Source organism: Aethalodelphis obliquidens, unplaced genomic scaffold, assembly GCF_003676395.1.
Source record: "Aethalodelphis obliquidens isolate GAN/ISIS:26980383/991018 unplaced genomic scaffold, ASM367639v1 scaffold14, whole genome shotgun sequence".
Lineage (NCBI taxonomy): Eukaryota > Metazoa > Chordata > Mammalia > Artiodactyla > Delphinidae > Aethalodelphis > Aethalodelphis obliquidens.
Window position 1 is genome coordinate 12,140,194 of NW_020837958.1, and position 23,301 is coordinate 12,163,494.

At 51.5% G+C, this 23,301-nt stretch overlaps 1 protein-coding gene across 14 annotated transcripts in view; it reads right to left on the reverse strand.

Annotated features, from left to right (window-relative positions):
* PRR5L (proline rich 5 like) overlaps positions 1-23,301 on the reverse strand; it is a 72,763-nt gene that overhangs the window by 2,915 nt on the left and 46,547 nt on the right. For 10 of the 14 annotated variants that reach the window (XM_027114977.1, XM_027114979.1, XM_027114981.1 and 7 more), the window contains 5 exons: positions 21,504-21,561; positions 16,153-16,244; positions 14,933-15,115; positions 12,316-12,456; positions 8,033-8,159 (listed from right to left, as the gene is read on the reverse strand). In XM_027114977.1, coding sequence (XP_026970778.1) covers positions 8,033-8,159; positions 12,316-12,456; positions 14,933-15,115; positions 16,153-16,244; positions 21,504-21,561 — 601 coding nt within the window. Of the gene's footprint in view, positions 1-8,032; positions 8,160-11,745; positions 11,825-12,315; positions 12,457-14,932; positions 15,116-16,152; positions 16,245-21,503; positions 21,562-23,301 lie in introns of all 14 variants that reach the window. The other 4 variants (XM_027114989.1, XM_027114988.1, XM_027114986.1 and 1 more) reach the window with 3 other exon arrangements.

The window sequence follows — 23,301 nt, forward strand, 5'->3', positions numbered from 1 at the left end:
CTCTGAAGACCCGGGCACTGGCTGGACCAGCTGCCAAAAGAGGCCCTCGGCTCTATTCAGCATGATGTGCTCTCTGCAGTGTCAACAGAGGAAGTGGAAAAGGCCTCATAAGCTTAGGTCTGGAGGAACAGGTTACTGGGGGGAGCTCAGCTATCAAAGCGAGGGCAGTGGGACGTCCTCCAGATCGTCCTGAAGCTGGACTATCGACGCTCCCAGCAGGTCAGTGGTCTGAGACCCGTGTTCTGTTCAAGTCAATACTCTGGAGTCAACCAGCCTTTCACAGCACCAAAGAATGGATGACGCTCTGTGGCTGGCCCCACTGAGGAAGACAGAGAGAAGGCTGGACAGGAATTATTATAAAACTGCTGCTTCTTGAATTCTCACCACACTCTAGAAAATATGCTCAACCTCCACATGCTTTTGTCTTTTGAATCCGCCTTAAACTGAACCTAAGTTATGATCATTTTCTCATCTGTAAAGTGGGAGACAATATGAATATCAGAGAGGTGGTAACAAGCCTACGCTCACACGGAGAGAACGTGGTAAAGCTGGGAGGCAAACAAGGTCTGTCTCACTCCAGACCTCACTCTTGCAAGCTGCCCACACAACGTACACATAGTGAGACTGAGCATCTCGTGGGAAGGACAAGCCAAGTACATGGGGTTCAAATCCAGGGAGAAGACTCCACAGGAGGAAGCACGTGTACCAGCAACACCCAGTTCCGAGGGCCTCTCATCTCCCGCCTTCACAAGGACCAGGCCAGTCCAGAGACCTACAGTGTGGCCGGAGTAGGGACCAGGGTAAGCCTGCATCCCCAAGGTCCCAGGGAAGCCTCCTCTGCAGGCACTGTCCTCTTCTCCTGCTCAGGCACTGTGTCTGCATCACGAACTGGATGAAAGACCCCAGCGAGGCAGAGGAGTTGAGGATGGAGGGCTGAGGAACGGCGGGTTCTGTTCAAAGCCTTTTCTCCTTTGCTTTGGCCCTCTTCCTGCCAGTGCACACGTCTCCCAGCCTTCCAACCGCCCACCTCGTTGCGTGTGTCACTGCTTTCCCCAGCTCCGTCATCCCTGAGACCTCAAAGACCACTAACACATCCCTCTCTCAGCAGGGGATGCCGTGGGGAGAAATAAAGAAGGGTTGACTGCACTGGTACTCCCAGCACCCTGACAGGATCACAGAGGGGGAGGGGGAAAACTCGTCTCTAAAGGGAGAGCAGACAGCGCTCACTGGTCACACGCTGGCCTTGGGGACACTCGGCCCATGCTGCTCTAGCTGAGTGTCAGCTCTTCCCATGGATCTGGAGGCCCTGATACGTGCTCTCAGCATGTGCTCCTAGATGGGCATTGCAGTGAGGCGGCCATGTCCCTCTGCAAAGCTCTCAGCAGTTCCCAGCACTGGACGATTTTCCATGTCCATATATGCACATATGTATTTACGTATATGTGCATATGCATATACATACATGTGTCTATATGTATACATATACACATATACATATATATATATATATACACATATACACACGCACATAGGTATAAACAATGACAAAAGAATGAAATGCTAACCCTTAGGACTAAGTTCACCAAGACTACTGGCTCAGAGCCCCAGGGGAGCTGTTTGGTGCTAATAGCAATAACTGATATTTCTCAAAACCAAACAATAATACATAGAATTTAGAGCTTACTGAGAGTGTTCCCATCTGCCGTCTCACTGTTGAATCCCAATCTCCGTCTGAAACACTAGGACGGCTCTCATCATCCCCATTGCTCGGAGGAGGAAGACTGAGACTTGGCCCAGCCCTCTGAGGCTCTAAATGGCGGTGCCCAGACGCCCCCCACTACACGCTACTGCCTCTCAGGGCTCTGCCGCTGCGCTTGAGCCGGCCCACCCTCTGAATTCAGGTAACAGCAAACACGGCCTCCAGTAGTGCCAGACAGAGGCTGCGTCATCAGCCCCTTCTCTGGGGAAGAACGAATAGGAGACAGAATGCCAAGGAGCCACCAGGACAGAAGAATCGATGCCAGACGTCGGCAGAGGTCCTCTCAAGCATGGGCGCTTGTACGTGCCAAGCCGCACATTTCTATAATGTTCCCACGTTTTTACAATAACCATGTATTACTTTTATGATCACAGAAATCGGTAACTGTAAAGCAGGAGCACCGGAAGAGTTCAGAGAAGCAGGGACCTCATTAAAGAACCATCCATTACAAAATGCCCTTGAAAACAATTCATTTCTCTCCTGCTGCTCTTAAAAGCAAGCACACTCTAGGTTGGCGTGGCAAGACCCAGGTTGTGGCCCTACAACCAGCCTGGCAGGAGACTGGGCTGGACTGTTCGGTGAGCATTTACTACATGCAGATCCAGGAAGAGGAAAGAGGTAGGACAGAGCCCAGGCCCAGGACATGGGATGAGGTGAGGGCCTGGGGGACAGATGTGCATGGTGGACACACACAGAAGCTCTGGGGGAAAGAATTCGTTTGATGATTTCCATAGTAGAACGAGCTAGCAAGGTGTCTCAGATGGGGGCTTGGGCATTGTCCGTCTCTCACACCGTTAGTTCAGCACCCCAAAGGCCCTGGAGGGTTCAACAGGCAGCAAACTGACAAGACAGGCCACTTGGGCTGCTGCGGAGAGATGGAGCCAGAGGGAGGGCGGCCAGCCTGGAGGAAGGGGTCCCCATGACATCTGCCCCCTCTTTCAGCAAACACATCTTGAACTTTGTGCAAGATGCTGTGCGCACTGCTGAGAGCAAGAGAAATGTAAATCTGATATGGGGCCTGCACAGGGCCTGGAGCGCAGGGGGTACGTGCGTTGGAGAGGGGTAGAGTCTCAGGCGCAATCGTTAACTGAGCCTCTACTCTGCACTGTATCAAAAAAGGAGAAGCTTCACTGACATGATCTCCTGCTAACTATTTTGCAGAAAAGGAACCTGAGGTTGAGATGCTATATCATTTTACAGTCACGATTAGTGATGAAACCGGGATTCAAACCCAAGGCTGACAGCACAGCCCTTGCTCCTGACCTCTGGGAGGCCTGCACACAAATCAGTGTCAAATGGCAGGGCAGGGCTACAGACAGAGCACTCTAGGGATTCAGAGGAGGAGTCGTGAAGAGGGGTCGTTAGAGATGGGCCTGCTCCTTTGAGAGGGATGGACAGCCTGCACCCCAGCTGGTGGTTCATTTATCCCCTCCCTCGGAGGAGAGGTCTATGCCAGGCCTGGGATACAGGTGAGCCACATGCAATGAGCTCCCGGTCTAAGGGGGAGAACAAATAATCAGGCCATGACCACACACCATGGTAAGGGCCAGAATGTGGTTTGGGGTCCAGAGAAGGGAAGGGCAGGCACATACAACTCCTCACCTGGGGTGATTCCACAAGCCCCAGGCCATTCTATCTGGGGCCCATAATACAGCAGGTGGCAGCTCTGCCTGGGCCCTGCCCTGAGACAGGGAGTCTCCTTCCTCCTCTGTGCTCGGCCCTCTGCAGCTCAGAGACGTTAAGTAACTTACTCCAGGGCACACAGCTGAAGCCCAGCCCTTGTGGTTTCCAGGGCCCCGCTCCTGCGGCTGGCCTCACCTCTCTCCTTAGGGCTGTTGCCTGACGCTGACTGAGAGGCCTCCAGCTCTTCCTCCTGCATTCTGGGTGGAATGCGTTGGCTCCCAAGACTGGGTGTGGGCACAGCCGAGACCACAGGGGCCGCTGGGCTGTGTGAGTCCCCTGGGCAGACAGTGTGTCCTTACGAAGCTCCCACTGGATTCCAGAGCCAACCCCAGGACAAGTATACGCCAAGCTGTGTCCCGGCGAGGTCAGACCCCGCTAGGGCCCCCTGGGAGGCCTTAAAACTGAAGAGCAGGCCTGGAGCTGACAGTGGCCTCCCCACACCGTGACTGCTTGCTCTCTTTTCCCTCTTTTTCTCATCTGTATCAGGGAAAGCTGGGCCCTGCCACTCAGAGAAGGAAATTTCCATTAAGGGACTGACTAAGCTGTGGACCTCCCCTGGGGCCTAAAAACTGGTCCCTCCCCTGCAAGGGGGCCCTTGGAGCAGGGAGAGGGGCTGGGCCCTGCCACCTCCTGTACCCACTTCCAGGCCTCCTCCCGCCTGTCACATGGGGTATGGCGAGGGGAGCCTTTGTTCCCCCCTCACTCCCCAGGCGCCCCGCTGAGCCCTGGCATTCATCCCTCTGCTCTGGAGCCAGACGTGGCAGCTCCTTTCAACTCCCCAGAGAGAAGCAAAGCCTGGAGGAGGCGGTCCTTTCTTGGGGACTCAGTTCCCAGGCCTTTGATCTCCCAGGCTCGCCGGCCGGGCCCCACTGGAGTGGCCCCCATAAGGCAGGCATTGTGATCCCTGCCCACCACGTCCACGGTGGGCGTCCCTCTTCAGGCCCCGGCACCTGAAAGCCCATGAATGCCTACTGGGCACGAGGACGAGTTACAGTATGTTGAGGAAAAGGGCCCTCCCCCGAGGGAGGACACAATGGGGATACATGGGTGGGAGGCCAGGCTTCCATGTGGGAGACACTGCGCACTACCCAGGCCAGGGCAGCGGCCTGCAAACTTGGGAAACCAGAAAGGTAGAAACATGGGCCTGACCTCTGACAAAGCAGCCTGGATTTTTTTGTTTTCTTGGGTTTTTTTAAGATTTCATTATCTTCCTCCTCTTCCCCACACTCCGTCTGCCCGAGAAAAGTGACAGCTTCGGCAGGGAGGACACACACACACACACACAAACACACTCTCACTCCATCACGGCCTTGGACTCATCTTTTCTCTCTGAAGCGAGCCTTGCGCATCTGCAGGGTGAGGCTTAACTCTCAGACCCATCGGCCTGGCCAGTAGGAAGAGGGCCTGCCCTTGAGTCCCCAGATCAACCCGTGTGGGCACGTGGGTGCAGTGGGGAGCCCCCTGGAAAACCACTTCTCTGGCTCTGGTCACCTACCCCATGTGACCCGGGGGGCGTTTCTTACCAACGCTGAGTCTGAGGTCATGACAGCAGGCACCCTCGCAGCGGGCATGCCAAGCCCTTGCTCAGGGCCTGGAAGGTGACGAGCATTTGATAAGGGGTGGCTTTGGAGATGACGGTCCCAGCTGCCCTTGACCCCTCCCACCGAGTCAGGCCCAGAGCGGCCGTGGCAAAGCCCTCCCGAGGGTCCAGGGATCTCTCATGTCCGCTCCATCTCCTCAGTCTTTACCTCGGCCGGCCGTCATAACAGGCAGCTGCCTTTTCCACAGGCAGGAGAAATATCATTGCCTCCAACCGACTGAGGGGAAGACTGAGGCCCAGAGACTCCTCTCTTTATCTAGAAAGGGGTGTCCTCGATAAGGAAGGGCACCTTCGTGGCCGTGTTAGCTTTTTGGTATCCAGTGGTTTGGGATGACATGTCGGTCTCGGACACCTCTTGGGCTAAGGAGTGTGTGGACAAAGAATGTCGGCTGCCGTGTCAGTAAACAAAGGAGTTGTGGCCATCAAGCCCTCAGCCACAGAAGCTGCCCCCTGAGGGGATTCAGGATGGAGAAGAGCAGGATACTGGCCCTAGAGAGTTAAGGTGGGTATCAAAGGAATGATTTCAATGAGCCCAGACTCTTGCATCTTCCCATATGCAGAAAAGCGCAAAATTCACTGACTTGAGATGTCTATTTTTCTTTAACAGTATTCTCTCAATGTTCCGACTACCTGGTCTTTGTTGCAAAAACTTCTACATATCCTGGCTCCTCCCTTACCTCATTGGAACAGTCCCTCAGAGCTCTCTGAGAAGCTGTCTTCTGCACTTAAGTCCTCAGTGTGTCCGTCGAATAAAACATAATTCTCAACTTTCAGGTTGTATATTTTTTTCAGTCGACAACTGAGAGGGAAAGACCAGCTCCTCCGCTGTCCCTCAGTGAAATCAGTCACCTCCTAGGAGTTGACGGGGTGGGTGGGGTGCGGGTGGAGTGTGGGGAAAAGCTGGTAAAGGGCAAACAGCTCGGGGCTTTGGAAGCCTGTCTCCAATAGCCAAGCGACCTTGACCTTCATCCGCCTCCCCTGTGCGTGGGAAGGTGGTATCCAGCCCACCCGCACAGTGCCCAGGATGTGGTCTGTGTCCCGGGGCTTTCCCTGCCATCAGTCATGCTAAAACTCTAAGGCCCTCTCAGTTCCTTCAATGCTTCACCCTCCTGCTCCCCGCCCTCCTCCCCCCAACTCCAAAACCCTCCCAAAGATCCTTCCCTTTGCCCGGGACAGTCTTCCTTTCCCGTTTACTCAGCTAACTTATATTCATCCTCCAGGTCCCACTGCAGATACCACTTCCTCCAGGGAGTCCTCCCTGATTTCCCAGTCCCGGTGAAGTCCTCCTGCCGTGGGCCCTTGACTTCCCCACTCAGAGCACTCGTACACTGATGAGTCATCGTCTATTGCTTGTGACTTCCTCACCAGACCCTGCATCCCAGAGGGCAGGGATGGGTCAGTTTTGTCACAGATAAACCTGCAGCACCTCACAAGGTGCCAGGGACAGGGTCTCAGTACACATTTGCTGAAACAATAATATAATAAAAAAATAATCAAAAGAAGGTCATTTCCTTCCCTCTCTGCCCCTACTGTGACAACGCCCCAGAGAAAAGGATTGTCCTTGGTATAAGAATAAAACCTCAGGCCTTTGGTTTATAATTTGATGAAAGTATGTTTTAGTCTTATTATAGCTGAAAAGTTGAAGGTATCCCTTCTTAGAGCAAGTCCTCACCAAACAAACTTCCAAATCTATTCTTGTTCCCAGCTCTAGGCCCAGAGGATGGTGGGGTCCGTGCCATGGCCTGGCTAACCCGCTGGCATCTTGACACCTGCCCCAAAAACTCAGGGGGCCAGTTGCTGGGCCAAAGCCGGAAGGTGGCGCCCAGGCCTCCTCACGGGAGGGCAGGGGACTGTTTTCCTTCAGCCGGGTGGAATGAGGGAGGGAGGCAGAGAAGGAGGGAGTGTGGAGGACCAGGCTCGGGCCAGCACCCTCGGATCTGTGGTGGCTGTGGTTACACTGGTGTCTCCAGAGAAGCATAAACGGGGCCTGAAAACTGTGGCCGGCCCTGCCTTTCTCTGCAGTCCTGAGGCCCAGGAAGGGGCGGGAAGCCTGCTGGAGGCTGCTCCTCCCCCCTTTTCTTTGAAGCTCAGCTAGGTCTCCATGCAAGCAAGAAGAGGGGGCAAAAGGTTCCAAATTTGGGGAATCCCTTTCCGCCTCTGCACCTGTCTGTGGGTGCTGGTCACCCCAGCCCCAGGTACAGACACCGCCCATCCGTCTAACAAATATAGTTTTTTGAGTGCCTACCGTGTGTCAGGCACCATCCTGGATGCTGGTGATAGAACCACAAACCCGAAGTTCATGCATTTGGGGGATTTTCATTTCAGAGGGGAACTGAGCCATATCTTTTATGATATTCTGTAGCTATTTTCCCATCTAGGCCGTGGTCTCCCTGAGAGAAGGAACAGACCCAAGTCATCTCTAGATTCGCCAGGGTGACTAGTACAGAGCCTGAATGCTAGCTTTACAGTCACTGAAAAAGGCCACAACGGGATCTGTCCCCCAGTCCAGGAGCCCCTGTCCTTGGTGTGAAGGCCCCGGTGGTAACTATAGAAATGTAGTGGGCAGCCAGCAGCTGTACCTCCAGCCACACACACAATGAGCTGGCTTCACATTCTGAGCTGCTTTCAAAGGGAAATTCATCACTGGTGGTTTTTCCACTCATGGGGGGATGGGGTGCAGTAAGGCTGTTTCTGGTATGAGATACAGGAAAATTAACATCGCAAACACCGAAAAAGATCAAAGCCACCGATCAAAGATGCGGATCAAACGAGCGCCGCCACGGAGGTACGGTAACAGTGCCTTGGGAGGAATTGCCAAGAGGGGAGGTTACCGAGACACAGGCCAGCGGGAAACATGAGCGATGGACATGCAGAGATTTGCACGACCCACATGGGAAGCAAAGGGCTTGGGGTATAATCGGGGCTCAGTAAAACACAGCTGGTATCATTGCCACGGAGGCTCCTGGCAGCTTGAGAGCCGTGCCCCTTACCCAGTGTGTACGTGGGGCCTGAGACGCTGCGGTCCTCGCTGATGCCGAGGAAAGGAGAAATGACCTGCTTCACCAGCTCCTCCAGCTGCAAATAACCCTCGCTTGGGCCTGTGGGCTCGTGGACACTCTGGAAATAAACACCCAAGAGAGACAAAGGTCAGTCAAAGTCCAACTGCCCTCCTACTATATTCAAGGCAGGCCGCATCCTTGTGGCTGAAAGGAAGGACAGCCAGGACTGAAGCCTCAGGCCCTTGTCATGGGGGGCGGTCATCGGCACCACGCACGGAGAGCACCGTGGCCTCTGCGGTTGGATTCCACCCCGATGCGGGGCCCGTGGGAACTGTCCCCACCCCAGCTCCAGGGCTGAGGTCTGAGCGGTTCCAACCGTAGCACTCTCACCCGCACTGTCACAATGACTGTTTCACACCTGGCACACAGGCGCTTTATATAAGCACTTCACGTGTATCAGAGCACAGAGGCCTCCCAACAGCCCTCATCATCTGCCTTATACACATGAGGAAAGTAAGACCCAGAAAGCTCATGTAACTTGCCCAGGGAGACACAGCTGGACAGCGGCAAAAACCTGGGACCGGAACACAAGCTGTCTGGCTCCAAGCCCGTCTTACTGCCCCTTGTTAATTAGCTCGAAAAGAAAGGGGAACAGAATTTGGAGAAGTCCAGAACAGTAGAAGAAAGGGGGTGTCACTGTGGAACTAGACACACATTTAGCACCACGATGAAGGATCAGTTCAAAAGCCCAGCGCGACAGGAGTCCTCAGAGCTGAAAGGAGCCAGAAGGTCACCAAGGTTTTCTAGAAAACCAGCAGACTCCAAGGGAATTCAGTTTCTCACTGGAAAGCCCTGGAAGCCAGGTGGTCATGCTGAGGGGCTGCAGGGGAGCAGAGACAAGGCTCTGCGGGGGCTTTGCTCAGCCCAAAGGGTGGTCCCATCGAATTCTCAACGCGGAATAGATTTTATGTCACCCTCACTTGAAAAGTGAAAACTCTCCACTGCACTGGAGTTTTGGAGGCTGGGCCATGAAGGGGGAAGGGCCAGTCCTACAGGCTGGAGATCGCTGGGTGAGGTGTAAGAAGCCCCCAAGGAAACTGGCTGACGTGGTCCCTCGTCAGCTCCATCACCGTGCGAAGGAGGTGAATGGGGGCGGTGGGAGGGAGGGGGAAGCTTAAGGAAACACAGAGGAGGCTGAGGAGGGGCTGTGATGCAGAAGACTTGGGAGTTAGGGCTGGGAAGGGCCTGGAAAAGAAATGAAGAGAAAATGCAAGTGGGGCTGCCTGGCGCTTGAAGTGGGTGATGATGGGGAGATGACCTGGTGGTTTTTCACGCCCCCAGGTTCCAATACTGCTTAGCAGGAGCTGAAGCATTGGGAAAGGCCAGCAGTGGAAATAAGATGCTTCACACACAAATCTGCCCAAATGGAAGGGGATCCTCCAGGCAACAGAAGGGCGTGGGGAGCCTCATTCATGCTCCCAGAGACCCACCCCCGGCCTCAAAAGTGGACCAGTTTCAGCCCCAAAACCACCTTGGTTGGGTTTCAGAGCTGAGGAAACTTTTTTTTCTCATTTTTTTAATGCCTTGATATTTCTCATCTAAGCCTCTCCCCCGCTACAATTCCTAAGCACTAAACAGAGAGGGATGGAGGAAAAGAGGAAGGAGGTGGGAAGAAAATGCTTAACTAACCAACGCATTGATCCGGAGCTGGATGGCTGAGAACTTGACTTGCACACAGCCCTCTAGGAGGGAGCTGCCCTCAGCCCTCGGCCTGGCCGCTGGACGGGCTACGTATCTGCAAGGCCCAGTGCAAGAGGAAAACGCGGGGTTCCTGGTTCAAAACTTGTTAAAGAGTTTCCCGATGGCGACAGGAGATAATTAAACCAAGCACGGGGCCCTGCTGAGACTGGGGGCCCTGGGGGCTGGCCCGGCAGGGAGCACTCCTGCTCGGCTTGGCAGGTCCCCTAGGAAGGGACCATTCTAGGATGGTCTCAGACCTGTCTGCCACTGCCAGGGGGAACCGGATCTCCACAGTGGTCAAAATCTCTGGCTCAGCCTCTTCCTGGACAGCCTAAGGACAGGAGTTCATGGCCCACAGGAGTTTGAACCCCTTGTATATTCTGGGGAGGGAGGGGTTTGTTCAGGGACATTTTGGAAGAGCACTGGGAAAGGGAGAGATGGCCTGAGAAATGGCTCTTTTCTCCATATGAGTTAGGCAGGGAAAAACCAGCCCCAGATCTCATGGCGCTGTGGGAAGTAGGGGCCCAGGGAGAGAGCAGAGCAATTCTAACTACTGGGGCCTAAATTTCCTGTAGCAGGAATGGTCCCAGGGTAGTACAACCTGCACGTTCCATTCAGATCCAGAAGCTGCCGCCCCTGCCACCCAAGGAGCTGGACCTGGACTGGGGAAAAACCTGCCTTTGTCACTGTCACACTCCCGCCTCCGGCTTCCTGGCTCCCAGAGTGTAGAAGAACGTGGACCAGGGAACGAGTCCCAGGAGGCCCTCGGGGAAATGAGGCCAAATGTCCTGTGTTAAAGAGACCACCTCAGAAGCTCATGGGGCGTCTCCAAGTACCCTGGGAGGCTGCGGGAGGGGAGGCAGCGGTAGCCGGGAGAGGCTAGGTGGGAAGGTAGAAAGAGCGAGAGCTGAGGAATGGGTGACAAATCCAGCTCTCTTACAAATCAGCACGTGACCTTGAGTTAGTTTGCCAACCTCTCTGAACCTCCATCTCATCTGTGAAATGGGAAAACAGAGACTGTTTCCTTGCCCGACTTCCCACAATATAAATGGAAATGGAAGTGTGGAAGCCCAACTTTCCTTTCCTAATCTTCCTCTCCGAATCCCAGAGGCCTCCTTTTCTAGACTCCTTCTTCAGGACCCAAGCCCTATTTTATGCTTCACAGACCTGAGCTGCGTACGCATGCTTTCCTATCCCCATTCCTTCTCCTTCCTTTTCATAAAAATACTTGACCTGGTATTCTAGCCAATGACACCCCCTCTTGTTCTGTTAGGTAACCCTTCCTCCTCTCTGACCTCAGGAAAGGGGGAGAAGGCCCAGAAGGATGGCCCAGCTAGAGAACCGGAAGAAAACAGCAGCTGGTGGGGAGGGAGATCAGGGGTTCCACACCTGACGTTCCACCCCTACTGAGACGGCAGCCAGGGAACCTCACCAGCCTGACCAAGAATGAAACTGTCTTCCCTGAGGACGGGCTCAGAGCTGAGGCTGCAGCATCTGAACTTGGTACAGAGGTCAGAGAGCCATAGCAGCCACATTTTTGGGGATGTCCTTAGGCCACAAGCCTTGTTTCTTGGAACTGTGCACCCCTATCCACAGAACCAGGCTCACGGAGGCCATTTATTCTATGTGATCCTATTCAAGGTCCTAGCCGATTGTGCAAAGGGGAGTCACGTAGCCCGAGCTGGGCCAATCGGTCTTTCCCCTGAGTGTACATGGTTCTAAATCTTACTACCTCGTGCTGCGGGACCTCAGGCGAACACATAAACTTCCTGGGTTTCGGTCTCCTCGTCTGTAAGATGGCACTAACAACAGTGTCCAGCTCATAAGGTATGGATTATCTGATTCAGAAAGCAACACGCTTTAAGTCCTTGGCCCATGCCTGGCAGATAGCCGGGAACCAACCAGGGTTAGCTCATCTTCCTATCGTTGATCTAGAATTGGGATTAAGAGATGCTGGCAGCCACCTGGGTCATCTCTTGGTGGAAACATGCAAGCCATGGGATGCCACGTTTGTCGGCGCAAACTGAAGCACTGACTGCAACTCTGCAGAGAGAGAGAGAGAGAGAGACCAACTCCAAGAAGGCCAGGAGAGGCAGGGTCAGAGAGAAGCCAGGTGGACCAGATACGAGTAGAGACCAGTAAGTGGAGAGAGGCTGGCAGCTTTGTGGCCTGACGTGGTCTCACTTGTGGCTGTAGCCCCTGAGGACCTTTCCTGTGGGTTCCTGGTCTGGCTTGAGCTGGGATGAAGTGGGTTCTGGTCGTAACTTACAACACGAGGCTCCCTGACATGACAGGATGGGGGAGAAGGGTGTCCACTCCCTGAAGGACGGGGCAGTGTTCCTCTGGCTTCCCCCGGGATCCCAGCACCCAGCACAGCACCAGGGACCTCGATGGTGCACAGTGGACACACAGCAAATGGAAAAATGAACTGGAACGTGACCGATGACACTAAAGGACACTAAACTGAGCCAGGGTGCTCTGGCCACAGGGCCCTTTCCCCCTCCACCTGCGGTGATGTCTCCACCCAGCCTCACCTGCAGGATGAGCAACATCTGGACGATGGACGAGGGCAGCTGGGGCTGGGCCAGCAGCAGCAAGTCATCCAGCTTCACCTTCAGCAGGACCAGGTCGCGGAAGCCCAGCAGGGAGATCTGGCGGATGGTCAGCTCCTGGCCCTGGCAGGAGAGAAGATGCAGCAGCGTCGGGAGGTGAGAGATGGCGGGATCTGCCACCAGCCACGTGGGGGCCAGCAAAACAAATGGATGGTCGGGGGGAACGAGGTGTCTGCAAGGCCCCGGGGGCTGTCAAACAGTCACAGACTTGGCCCCCGTCCTTCAGAACAAAAGCTTCATTTACGATAAGGTGTGATTCACTGATTCGAAAAGATCCATGCACCCCAATATTCATAGCAGCACTATTTACAATAGCCAAGATGTGAACACAACCTAAATGCCATAGGCAGATCGCTGGATAAAGAAGGTGTGGTGTGTGTATACAAACACACACACACACACACACACACACACACACACACACACGCACACACAAAGGAATACTACTCAGCCATAAAAAGGAATGAAATTTTGCCATTTGTAACAACATGGATGAAACTGAAGGGTATTAGGCTTAGTGAAATAAGTCAGACAGAGAAAGACAAATGTTGTACCTTATCACTTATATGTGGAATCTAAAAAATAAAACAAACTAATGAATATAACAAAACAGAAATGGACTCATAGATACAGAGAACAAAGTAGTGGTTACCAGTGGGGAAAGGGAAGAGGGCAGGGGTAACACAGGGGTAGGGGATGAAGAGGTACAAACTACTAGGTATAAAATAAATAAGATACAAGGATATATTGTACAGCACAGAGAATATAGCCAATATTTTATAATAACTTTAAATGGAGTATAATCTATAAAAACATGGAATCACTATGCTGTACAACATTGTAAACTAATATTGTAAATCAATTATACTTCAGATAAGGTGTGACTCAACCTGCCTAGATGACCCAAAGGTGATACAAGACACGTACAGTGGGGGCCATGGTGTGCTAGTGGTCAGAAAGGAGGAAGATGAGGAGAAACGAGACGGAAGGTCAACAGCGCCTCCCTACAGGCAAGGCTGCTTCCTCAGCTTCACCCATTCAATACCTGCTCACCTATCATGTGCCAGGCAAAGAAGGAAACACAGGACCTGTTAGACTCTTCTGCAAATGCAAGAAACACAGGAAGAAAAATCACGGGGAAAGTAGAAGAAAGGGACTTGTTCAACCATGTAGGCTGGGGGCAGAGGATGAAAACAGTAACTAATGATCATAAGAGCTGTGACCCTTACTAGGCTCTGACCATGTGCTAGGCTTGATTCTCAATATCCTAGATGTAAATGGCACATTTAATCCTCACGACCACCTCTGAGATAGATACTACTCTAAACCCGCTCCACAGATGAAAAACCCTACACCCAGAGTGACAGCAATTTACCCAAGATAGAGCTGGATCTCAAACCTAAACTATTTGATTTTAGAGCTCCTAAAGGTTCCCAAAACAGAAAGGGAAAGGAGGGCCCATTTCCTGGACTCTCCTCTGCACATATACATACAGCACACAACAAAAATCACCTTGGTAGAGGTGAGGTATCACTAGGATATCCTCCCAAAGACGACATAGCTTCCCATCCCTCAAGTTGACCAAGGTTTAAGGAAGTTTTGCACTTCCTGCAACTCCTTAGGGTTTTACAGAAACATGGGCAAGAGAGGTTTTGCCATCCCCACATCCCCCTACCCTCCAGTCCCAAGAGATACACGCCACCCATGCTTCACAGGCTCAGCTTAACCACTCCTGGATTGCCTTCCCCAACCACCTCCAATGACAGCAGTCCCCCCACTTTCCTCAAGGTCCTACAGTTTCTATTCTTTGCACCACATCCCAGCACTCGGCATTGACTTTCTATCTCATAGGTATCTGTCCCCTCGCTTCATCGCCAGGACTCCTTTCACTTTACAAGACAGAAAGAGGCAAGCAAAGTTCCACACCCTTGAACACAGTGGGCACGCAAACACATTGTCCAGTGAGGAAGCAGGTCTCACACAGACACTTACACAGCGAGAAGGACCTAGCTGGACAAACAGACACCTCTGGGGGTGTCACTACCAGTGGTAAGAGTCCCTAACTCAGGGGTTCTCAGAGTGGGGTGTCTGGACCAGCAGTAGCACTTGGGAAATTGTGTGGGGGAGGGGCAGACAGGGGCAAGAGCAACCCTGGCCAGATCTTCGAATTTTTCAAGAGAAGCAGGACAGTACCATCCTCAGACTCATGCAACTGGGCTCCTGCCTGGATCTGAGGCTAAGAGGGCCCCTCTTGGGCCTCCAATGACTGCACGGGGCCATGCCCACTCAGATCCCTCCCCCCCCCCATTCTAAATCCATCCGGGTATCCGCACCTTGGAGTTCCCTGCCCAAATGGTCCTAAGGGGGACCTAGGTCTACACCCCCTCTCCAGTAGGACTGCCAAATAAAGCAGAGGCTGTCCAGTTAAATTTGAATCGTTTTTTAGCATAAGTATATCCCAAATACTGCATTATTCATGGTTTATCTGAAATTTAACTCAGCATCCTGTATTTTGATTTGCGAAATCTGCCAACCCTACCTCCCTGGTGTGTCTTCTTAAGACCCACTGTTGGCCGAAGAGTGAGTATTGCAGAGAAGGGACAAGTCTGTGGACACAGGGAGTGAACCATCCACATAAAGGCTTCAAATCCTCTCGCAGGGGTGCAGGGTGGAGCTGAGGATGAGATGAAAAGAGCAGTGCGCTGCAGGCCAGACACTTCTCCTGGAATTGTTAGGGGCAAACCTGAATTGGGAGATGGACTCTGAAGGCATAACCTCCCAATTTTTAAATATTTGACATGTATTTAAAAGAATTCCACCTTCCTTGAAAATACCACTCAGAGCAAACAAAGCACGTGGGCCCTTACCTCTGGTCCAAGGTAATTCCTACCTTTGCTAATGGCTGCATTGTTGCGGCACCCACGCCTGCACTTCAACAATAGATATGATGTCTTAACTGCAGTGGGAGGTGCGCTCATGAGCACATAGCAGCATAAGCGTGTGACAGAGACATACATTTTGGAGAAGAATATTTATTGGTCAGTCTGCCTGAGGGGCTGTCCATTCTGACCCAGCACTGACCAGTCCTGCTATTAGCCACTTCAGGAAGGTAGAGGGAAACCAACGCATGTGGTAGAATGAGCTGAGCTCACAGAATAAGAAGCATAAGAGATGCTACTCAGTTTTACTCTAAATTCCTCATTCTGCAGGAGATGAAACAGAGCTGTGCCTAGAAACAGGAAACGAGTTTGCCCAAACCCAGCTACTGATTCCAGGCCCCCAGTTCTTTCTGCAACATCATGGGCCTTCTCGTATTCAGGAATCCCTTACAAGGGGCGAGGAACATTGTCCCTTTCTCACAATTTGGGAGCCACAGAAAACGTGCCAGAAAATTGTGCTTCAAAGAAGGGGGTGGAGGAAAGAAAGAAAAGGAAAGAAAAAGTCTCCTTGCCCCACCTTCCCTACTTCTGAAAAGTAAGAAGAAACAACCCACTCCAAGAATATACAGACATACTCAAAACCAAGAGGGAAGAGAGCGCCTACCAATTGCTAGGTCTGCAGGCACTGCTCGTTGCTTGAGGTTAGATGCTGACTATAGAACAGAGTGGCCTTCCAAGGATGTCCGAGGTCCTGAGCCAGCTCAGGCAGCGCCCAATCCCCTGGTTTTCCCCCATTCACTGGCAGCTCCCAGGGGGCAAAGGCCAAGGAATGAGACAGGCTGCCCAGACCGGCAGGAGGATGTTCCCCAGTAAGACTGACCTGAACTGGATAGAATATTGCCTGCAGGGTGGGGAGCGTCTCAGTGAAGAAGTGGTCCCAGACTTCAGCCAGAACCTCCATGCGATTTTCACCTACATGAGGGCGAGAAGACGGGAGGGGAGGAAGAAAGAAAAGACCTTGGTCATTACTTGCAGGAGAGGCCAGGAGACAGTTCCACGTCAGACGGAGCATGGCATGGTCGTGAGAGGAAGCTCATTACCTACTTTTGATCCACAAGTGTTACTACAGTAAACATGGGATTGGATGGGAAAACTCGACCGAAAATATGCCTTCTCTCCCTTAATCCAGAAAAGGGAGCTGAATTTTGAAAAGCACGCCCTAACTGCTATCGTCACGAGAACGGTTACAACATTATCAGGCCCTGTGCCAGATTGTTTATCTATACGCTATCTCACGAGTAGACGCTATTGCCCCACTTTACAGCTCAGACAGGCCAGGTATCTGGGCTCAAAGTCACACAGGTAGAAGGCCAAGCTGGGATTCCAGAACCCGTGCTCTTGCCCGTATAATCCAGAAAGATCATGTGCACAGTTATAAATTATTTTGTTTTTCATAATCACTAAGACACTGGCTTTTCAGTCTAGATTTGAGCTGTCACTTGAGAGAGATGGAAAGAGGGCTTAGAAACTATCACCTCCACCCACTGTAACCGGCAGGGCATTACTCTCTGAACAGTCACCTGCAAAACGCGGGACCCACCTCCTGACGCTATGCCTACCTCATCCCCCGGATCAGGAAGCCCAAGCCCTGGCCAAGCGCCACCCCCAGGCTAGATGGACATAGGTCACCCAATGCCACCGGAAGGCTGTTCGAGGGACTTTGCACCTGCAGGAAAGGCAGGCACTGGCAGAGCAGAGCCTGCACGGTGCCTGCTGTTTAATGACCTAGATAACAGAGCTGACTGGGCACTATCTCTGCTCAGCTGAGGCAGGGAAACTGGGTCAGCCAAGATTAGACCCTGAGAGATGCGTCTGGCAATGCACGGCGAGTTCCACTGAGCCGATCTTGAAAGAGTCATTTAGTGTTGTCCATCTATTAATTTAACGGACAACAAAAGCAGTGGCTGGCAGAGAAAACGGAACGAGGGCGTGACTAGTAGCTAGCAGGGCCAAAGCTGTGCAGATTTTGAAAGGTCAGAGTGAAATACACTGGAGAGAAATGCAAATCCACAGCACCCTCTCCTTTCCCTCACCATGTGCTAATTACACGTTGTTGGAATCGCTCATTTACTTCTCTCTGTCTCCTCCACTAGAATGGGAGTGAAGGCCCCAGCCCTGTCTGTGCTGCTCACCATTCTATTTCTAGCACTTAGCCAGACACATCAGTAAATCAATGTTTGGAAATCTTTAAATGAATGAATGGCAAGTACCGAGTGCATAGGTTTTTGCAGATACTAGGGCTGGTGAGTGGAAGGAGGTTACCTTTTAACCCAAATATGGGACAGGACAGAGCAGGACTTAATAGCTATAGCTCCAACACTTTCCTTTGCTCTTAGATAAAGAAACCACAGCATAGGCAATCTGGCTGGGGAGAGTCTGCTTCCTTCTTCTGTGTCTCCATCCTCTTCTGTATTCCCCTTGTATGCGACTTTTATTTCAGCCCCTCGTGCTCACCATGCCCCCTCCATGCCACAGGGCCTTTGCACGTTCTACTTCCTTTGGCTAGACTGTTCTCGCTCTCCTCTCTTTGCCTAACGTACATCCGTTTATCTTAATATTTTCAACTCCAGCATTACTTCCACAAGAAAGTCTCCCCCACTGGCCAAATCCCCCTATTATGGATTGTATTCTTTTTTTTTTTTTTTTTTTTTAATTTATTTATTTATGGCTGTGTTGGGTCTTCATTTCTGTGCGAGGGCTTTCTCCTGTTGTGGCAAGCGGGGGCCACTCTTCATCGCGGTGCGCGGGCATCTCATTATCGCGGCCTCTCTTGTTGCGGAGCACAGGCTCCAGACACGCAGGCTCAGTAGTTGTGGCTCACGGGCCTAATTGCTCCGCGGCATGTGGGATCTTCCCAGACCGGGCTCGAACCCGTGTCCCCTGCTCTGGCAGGCAGACTCTCAACCACTGCGCCACCAGGGAAGCCCTGGATTGTATTCTTAGTACTTGTCCCAGTTGGGGTTTTATATCTGATGGTGATTTGATTAATACCTGTCTCCACTACCAGGTAGTGAGGGCCTCGAGGACCTGAAATCCTATGAAGTTTTGTTCACCACTGTGTCCCTAGCACCTAGCAAAGTACCTGGTAAACAGTAGATAATCAAGGACTTCCCTGGTGGCACAGTGGTTAAGAATCCGCCTGCCAATGCAGTGTATATGGGTTCGAGCCCTGGTCCAGGAAGATCTCACATGCCATGGAGCAACTTAACCCATGCGCCACAACTACTGAGCCTGTACTCTCGAGCCAGCGAGCCACAACTACTGAGCCCGTGTGCCACAACTACTGAAGCCTGTGCGCCTAGACCCCATGCTCTGCAACAAGAGAAGCCACTGCAATGAGAAGCCCACGCACCACAACAAAGAGTAGCCCCCGCTCGCCGCAACTAGAGAAAGCCCGCGCACAGCGACGAAGACCCAACGCAGCCAAAAAAAAAAAAAAAAAAAAGTAGATAATCAATAAATGTTTGAATGAATGTATCAATCACCATTCTCTTTTCAAAGGTAGGCTAGTTCACTGCAGGGAAGAGGTCAGGAAGTCAAGAGGATGGTCTGAAATGTTAGGGCATCCTGGTGCCTAAAACCAAGGTGAATTCCAACACCTGGAGAGTGTATCTCAAAGGAGAAAAGGCTATGCCAGCTCCTTTATTGATGGCCCTTATTCTAAGTCTTCCATCAGAAAGACAAGCAGAGGCCCTCCCGACTGGAAGGAAGTGACAGAGAAGCCTGCTGTTCAGTGCTGGTGCCTACTTACTCCCCTTCACCTCCAAGATGGAATACTCATCAGCAATGAAGTCATCCTTCAACCTGGCAGCAGGAAGGCGCCTCTCCTGGGAACCTGCTGCAAATCTCAGAGAGGAGTGAAGGTTTTGGAAAGTGTTCAGAGAAGAACATCAGAGAGACACAGGCTAACAAAACAGGGTAGCCCTGGAAAGAAAGACTTAAAGGAAGGAGGTGACCCCATCTCCAAGAACAGCCCACAAGTCAAGGCCTTAGCCCCCTGCAAAGATGAAAGGGGTTTGGATGGGAGGTTCTAGATGACTGTCCTATAAAAACTGTCCTCTAGTTGCCATAGAAGTTTAGATCACCAGAGGTACAGAAGAGGTATGAGAAACTTCTTTAAAGCCAAGGTCACTAAAGCTCTAGAAAAGATTATGGAAAGTAACAAGGCATATTCTGTCCACGAAAGAGTACCACATCATGAGGGGCTACCTCTGTCCCTTCCGCAGCCGTCAGGTAGAGTGGATGTGTACAAGCCAGGTCAATAAAGTAAAGGTTGTTCAGTGATAAGATGGATCAAAACTCTATTTTATAGCAAAAGAATCCTTTTATCCAAATAAAATCTTTCTTGGAGTTGTAACACACAAAATGAAAAAGTAGAGATGTTCTGGTTAAAGATGTGAAAGACCCTTACAGGTTCCCACCTGCCCCTTCACTGTGCAGAAAGAACCTTGCCACCCAGACCCCAGGACAAGAAGGGACCCAGCAAGAATATCCCGGCCCACTGCTCTCTAGTCGTGCTTTGGGGCAGAAACACAGAAACTTGGATGCCCTTTGTTTATCCCGTCTAGCTCTGTGCCTGAGTTTTCACTCTGAATGTAGCTATGTTAAGTGTCACTTGGAGGACACACAGTCAACTTTCCCTTTTAAGGGTCCTTGACACTCTGGTTTTGCTCAGCATCTCTTTCATAATGCTGGCCTTCCGCATTTCCAGGAGCACGGAATAACTCCAAACGACTTACTACCGGGCAGGCAGCCACCTTTCACACTGGTGTACTAGCCTAACTCCAACACGCAAAAGGGCCACGAAGCTCTTGTCAAAGCCGGTCACTCAAAAATAAGGCCTCGGGTTACTGGGTATCTCTAAGGTTGAAAAAATCTCAGCGTAGTTGCATTGGAGGGAAACAAGGCTGCAGGCTCAGTCAGTTCTTGAATAGACAGAGGTTAATTTCAAACCTCTCATTTTCCAAAGGTTTGGTGAGCACTCACTGTGTGCTGGGCACTGGGACCTTGCAGTGTCCATTTCTCATGTTTCTTCCTACTTTGTCTTTCTAGGAGACACTTCACTGGACACAAGTGTCTCTCCCAGGGAAGGGGAAGAAAAAAGGAATGAACTACTGCCTGATAAGTCTGAATCTAGAAGTAAACTTGACCTACAGATGGAGGTCTCTAGGCTGGAATAGGAAAAAAAAAAAAAAAAAAAAGAAGGAACCAGTTTGCTTACCTACTATGTGCCAGGTATGGAGCTATGCCAGTTATACTTCTTATACTCCCTACGATCCCTAGTCCCATTTTATCATTTTAAAAATTATTTTAAAAAACCAAGGCTCAAAGAAACGAGAAACTTGCCAAAAGTTACCCAAGAAGTAGGTGGTGAGCTGCGTCAGGATCCACATCGGTGGGAGCTGAGATTAGCCGTTGGTGGAGCCATGGGGTCGGTCGACTCTTGCCTTTGACTGCCTCCCAGATCCATTCAGTGCCTTTCTACCCTGTCAGCTTGACTCTAACAATTTTTTTTTTTTTTTTTTTTTTGCGGTACGCGGGCCTCTCACTGCTGTGACCTCTCCCGTTGCAGAGCACAGGCTCCGGACGCGCAGGCTCAGTAGCCATGGCTCACGGGCCCAGCCGCTCCGCGGCATGTGGGATCCTCTCGGACCGGGGCACGAACCCGCGTCCCCTGCATCGGCAGGCGGACTCTCAACCACTGCGCCACCAGGGAAGCCCTTTTCTTTGTTTAGTAAATCACCCCCCATTGAGTAGGTGCCTGCTTAGCCTCCTGTCCCTCAAGTGGGTTGGCCTCCTGACATGCACCACCTCAAGAAACAGTATTATACAAAGGCCAATAGGAAATAGCCTGGATCAAACCAGAGGGAACAGCGTGGCAGGATCTGCAGTATAAGTTGTCCCTTCAAAGGAGACCACCAGCATGCATCCCATGAAAACCCCCCTTAACGGGGGTCTCCAAAGAGGCCACCCTAATTCCCCCTCAGTTCCCAAAACACAGTCTGACTTGCATTGCTGGGAGTAGCGAACTCGGGCGGAAATGCTGCCCCCTAGCTGGAGAAGGGACGGCCGGGGTGAGGCACTCGCCTCTCTTGGACAGAAGCGTTCCAGCTATCCGAGCATCAAAGGCTGAGTCAGGGGCCCGCTGGACGGGGGCCGCCTTGTACTTGCCTTCACACAGCTTAATCTTCTCCTCCACAAACAGCAGTCCTTTTGCTAGAAGCTGGTTCTGCCGAAAGAGAACAAAGGACACAAGAGTTGGGCTACTTCACCGCGTGACAAACCCAGATCCACTCCCAGTGGGCGAGGGCACAGGGTTCCAGGCACTCGGGCGCTGCTCAAGCCTCCAGGCTGAAAAAGCCTTCTATCCTCTAGGAAGGCCGAGGCTTCCGGAGGCATCAGTGAGACAGCCCAAAGCAAAGGAAGGAGACGAGAGCCAAACCCAAGTGCCATCCCCGTCCCTCCGACCAGGGAATGGGCTGCCCCAAGCTTGGCTGAATTCTCTGGAAGGACTAGGGCAGACACCCAATGTCCTTCAAGCCCTTCGAGTAAAACTCAGAAAAGGGAGCACGGAGGCAATGGGAAATCATGCAGAAATAATGGATTTGTTTTATAAAAATGATTTTTTATAAAAATGCTAAATCTCTCACGCTAGCATGAAAGAGACTGCCCACAAGATTTTAAGCAGCAGTGAGTGTGGGTCCGTCAATGAGTGTGTGCGTGGGAAAGTTGTGGAAAGAGGAAGTCCCTTTGCAATTACAACTAACAATTGCTGAGTGTTTTGCATGTATCAGAGCGTTTATATTCTTCAGCTCATCTAATTCTGACCCTCCCAACAGTCCGGTCAAGTTGGTGCCATTACCCTGACTTCACTGATGGTCGGGGGAGAGGCTGGAGCACAGGACGCGGAGCTGGTCTTCCTATCTGCACAAGCCATGTTCTGCCCACTCTGCTTTGCTGCCTTCCAGCAAGTCTTCCCACCCAGACCCCTCCTTCCCTCAGAAGGCTACAGATGGTCCCACATGACGCGGGCAGCCCCTCCAAAGGTCACAGAAGCTCAGAGAGTAAGAATGCCTCCCCACTCACCACACATCTTTAGATTAGCAAAGGCCTATGCTTATAGGGTAGGGGGTACACAGTGGTATATATCCTACCCCAAACCTAATGCGTTTCTTAGTACTCTCCTTTATAAAACCCTAAACCCTGTTACGGTGATGATGAGAGCATACATGGCAGAGAAGAAAGAACCTGGACATCAGACAGGGGTTCAAGTCCCAGCTCAGCGACTTTCTAGCTGTGTGACCTTGGACTTCATTTCCCTGAGTCTTGAGTCCCTCATCTACAACACGGCGTCACAACAGCAATTATCATAAAGTTCTTATAATAATTAACCATTATAAATACACACACACACACACAAAAACACACACGGTGTTTTATGTTCCCAGTAATCAGTGGAATTGGGTAGTGATGACAAGAGTTGCTCTTTTAGCCCAGCTATCTTCACAAAAGGAGTGGGAGGTAAAGAGAGTCAGTAATGAATGGACTTACATCAAATATATTAAAGTATTTGATCAAAGGTACTATCACATTCCTGTGACTAATACATATACACCAGAGTTTATAGATCCTATGAAAATTCACAAGCTATAACCTAATTTAAAAAGTAATTGGCCACCCTTCAGTTTCAAGATGGAACCCCAACTCAAAGTTAGAGTGACATCCTATAGGAGTCTACCAACTCTGTTAAAGGGGAAAAAAAAAAAAATCAATTCCTTTACTAGGAATCATGGAACAGACAGGTACTTAAGGTGAAACTCTGTGTTCTCTACCTTCTAGCCAAGCACACGAATCCCAGCAGCAAGAAAACACCACAGCACCAAACTGAAACGATCCAAATCAGGACTTTGTGCCACCGAGCTGGGCAGGAATGGACGGTGGAGGTGTTTCCAGATGGCGGTCACTCCCC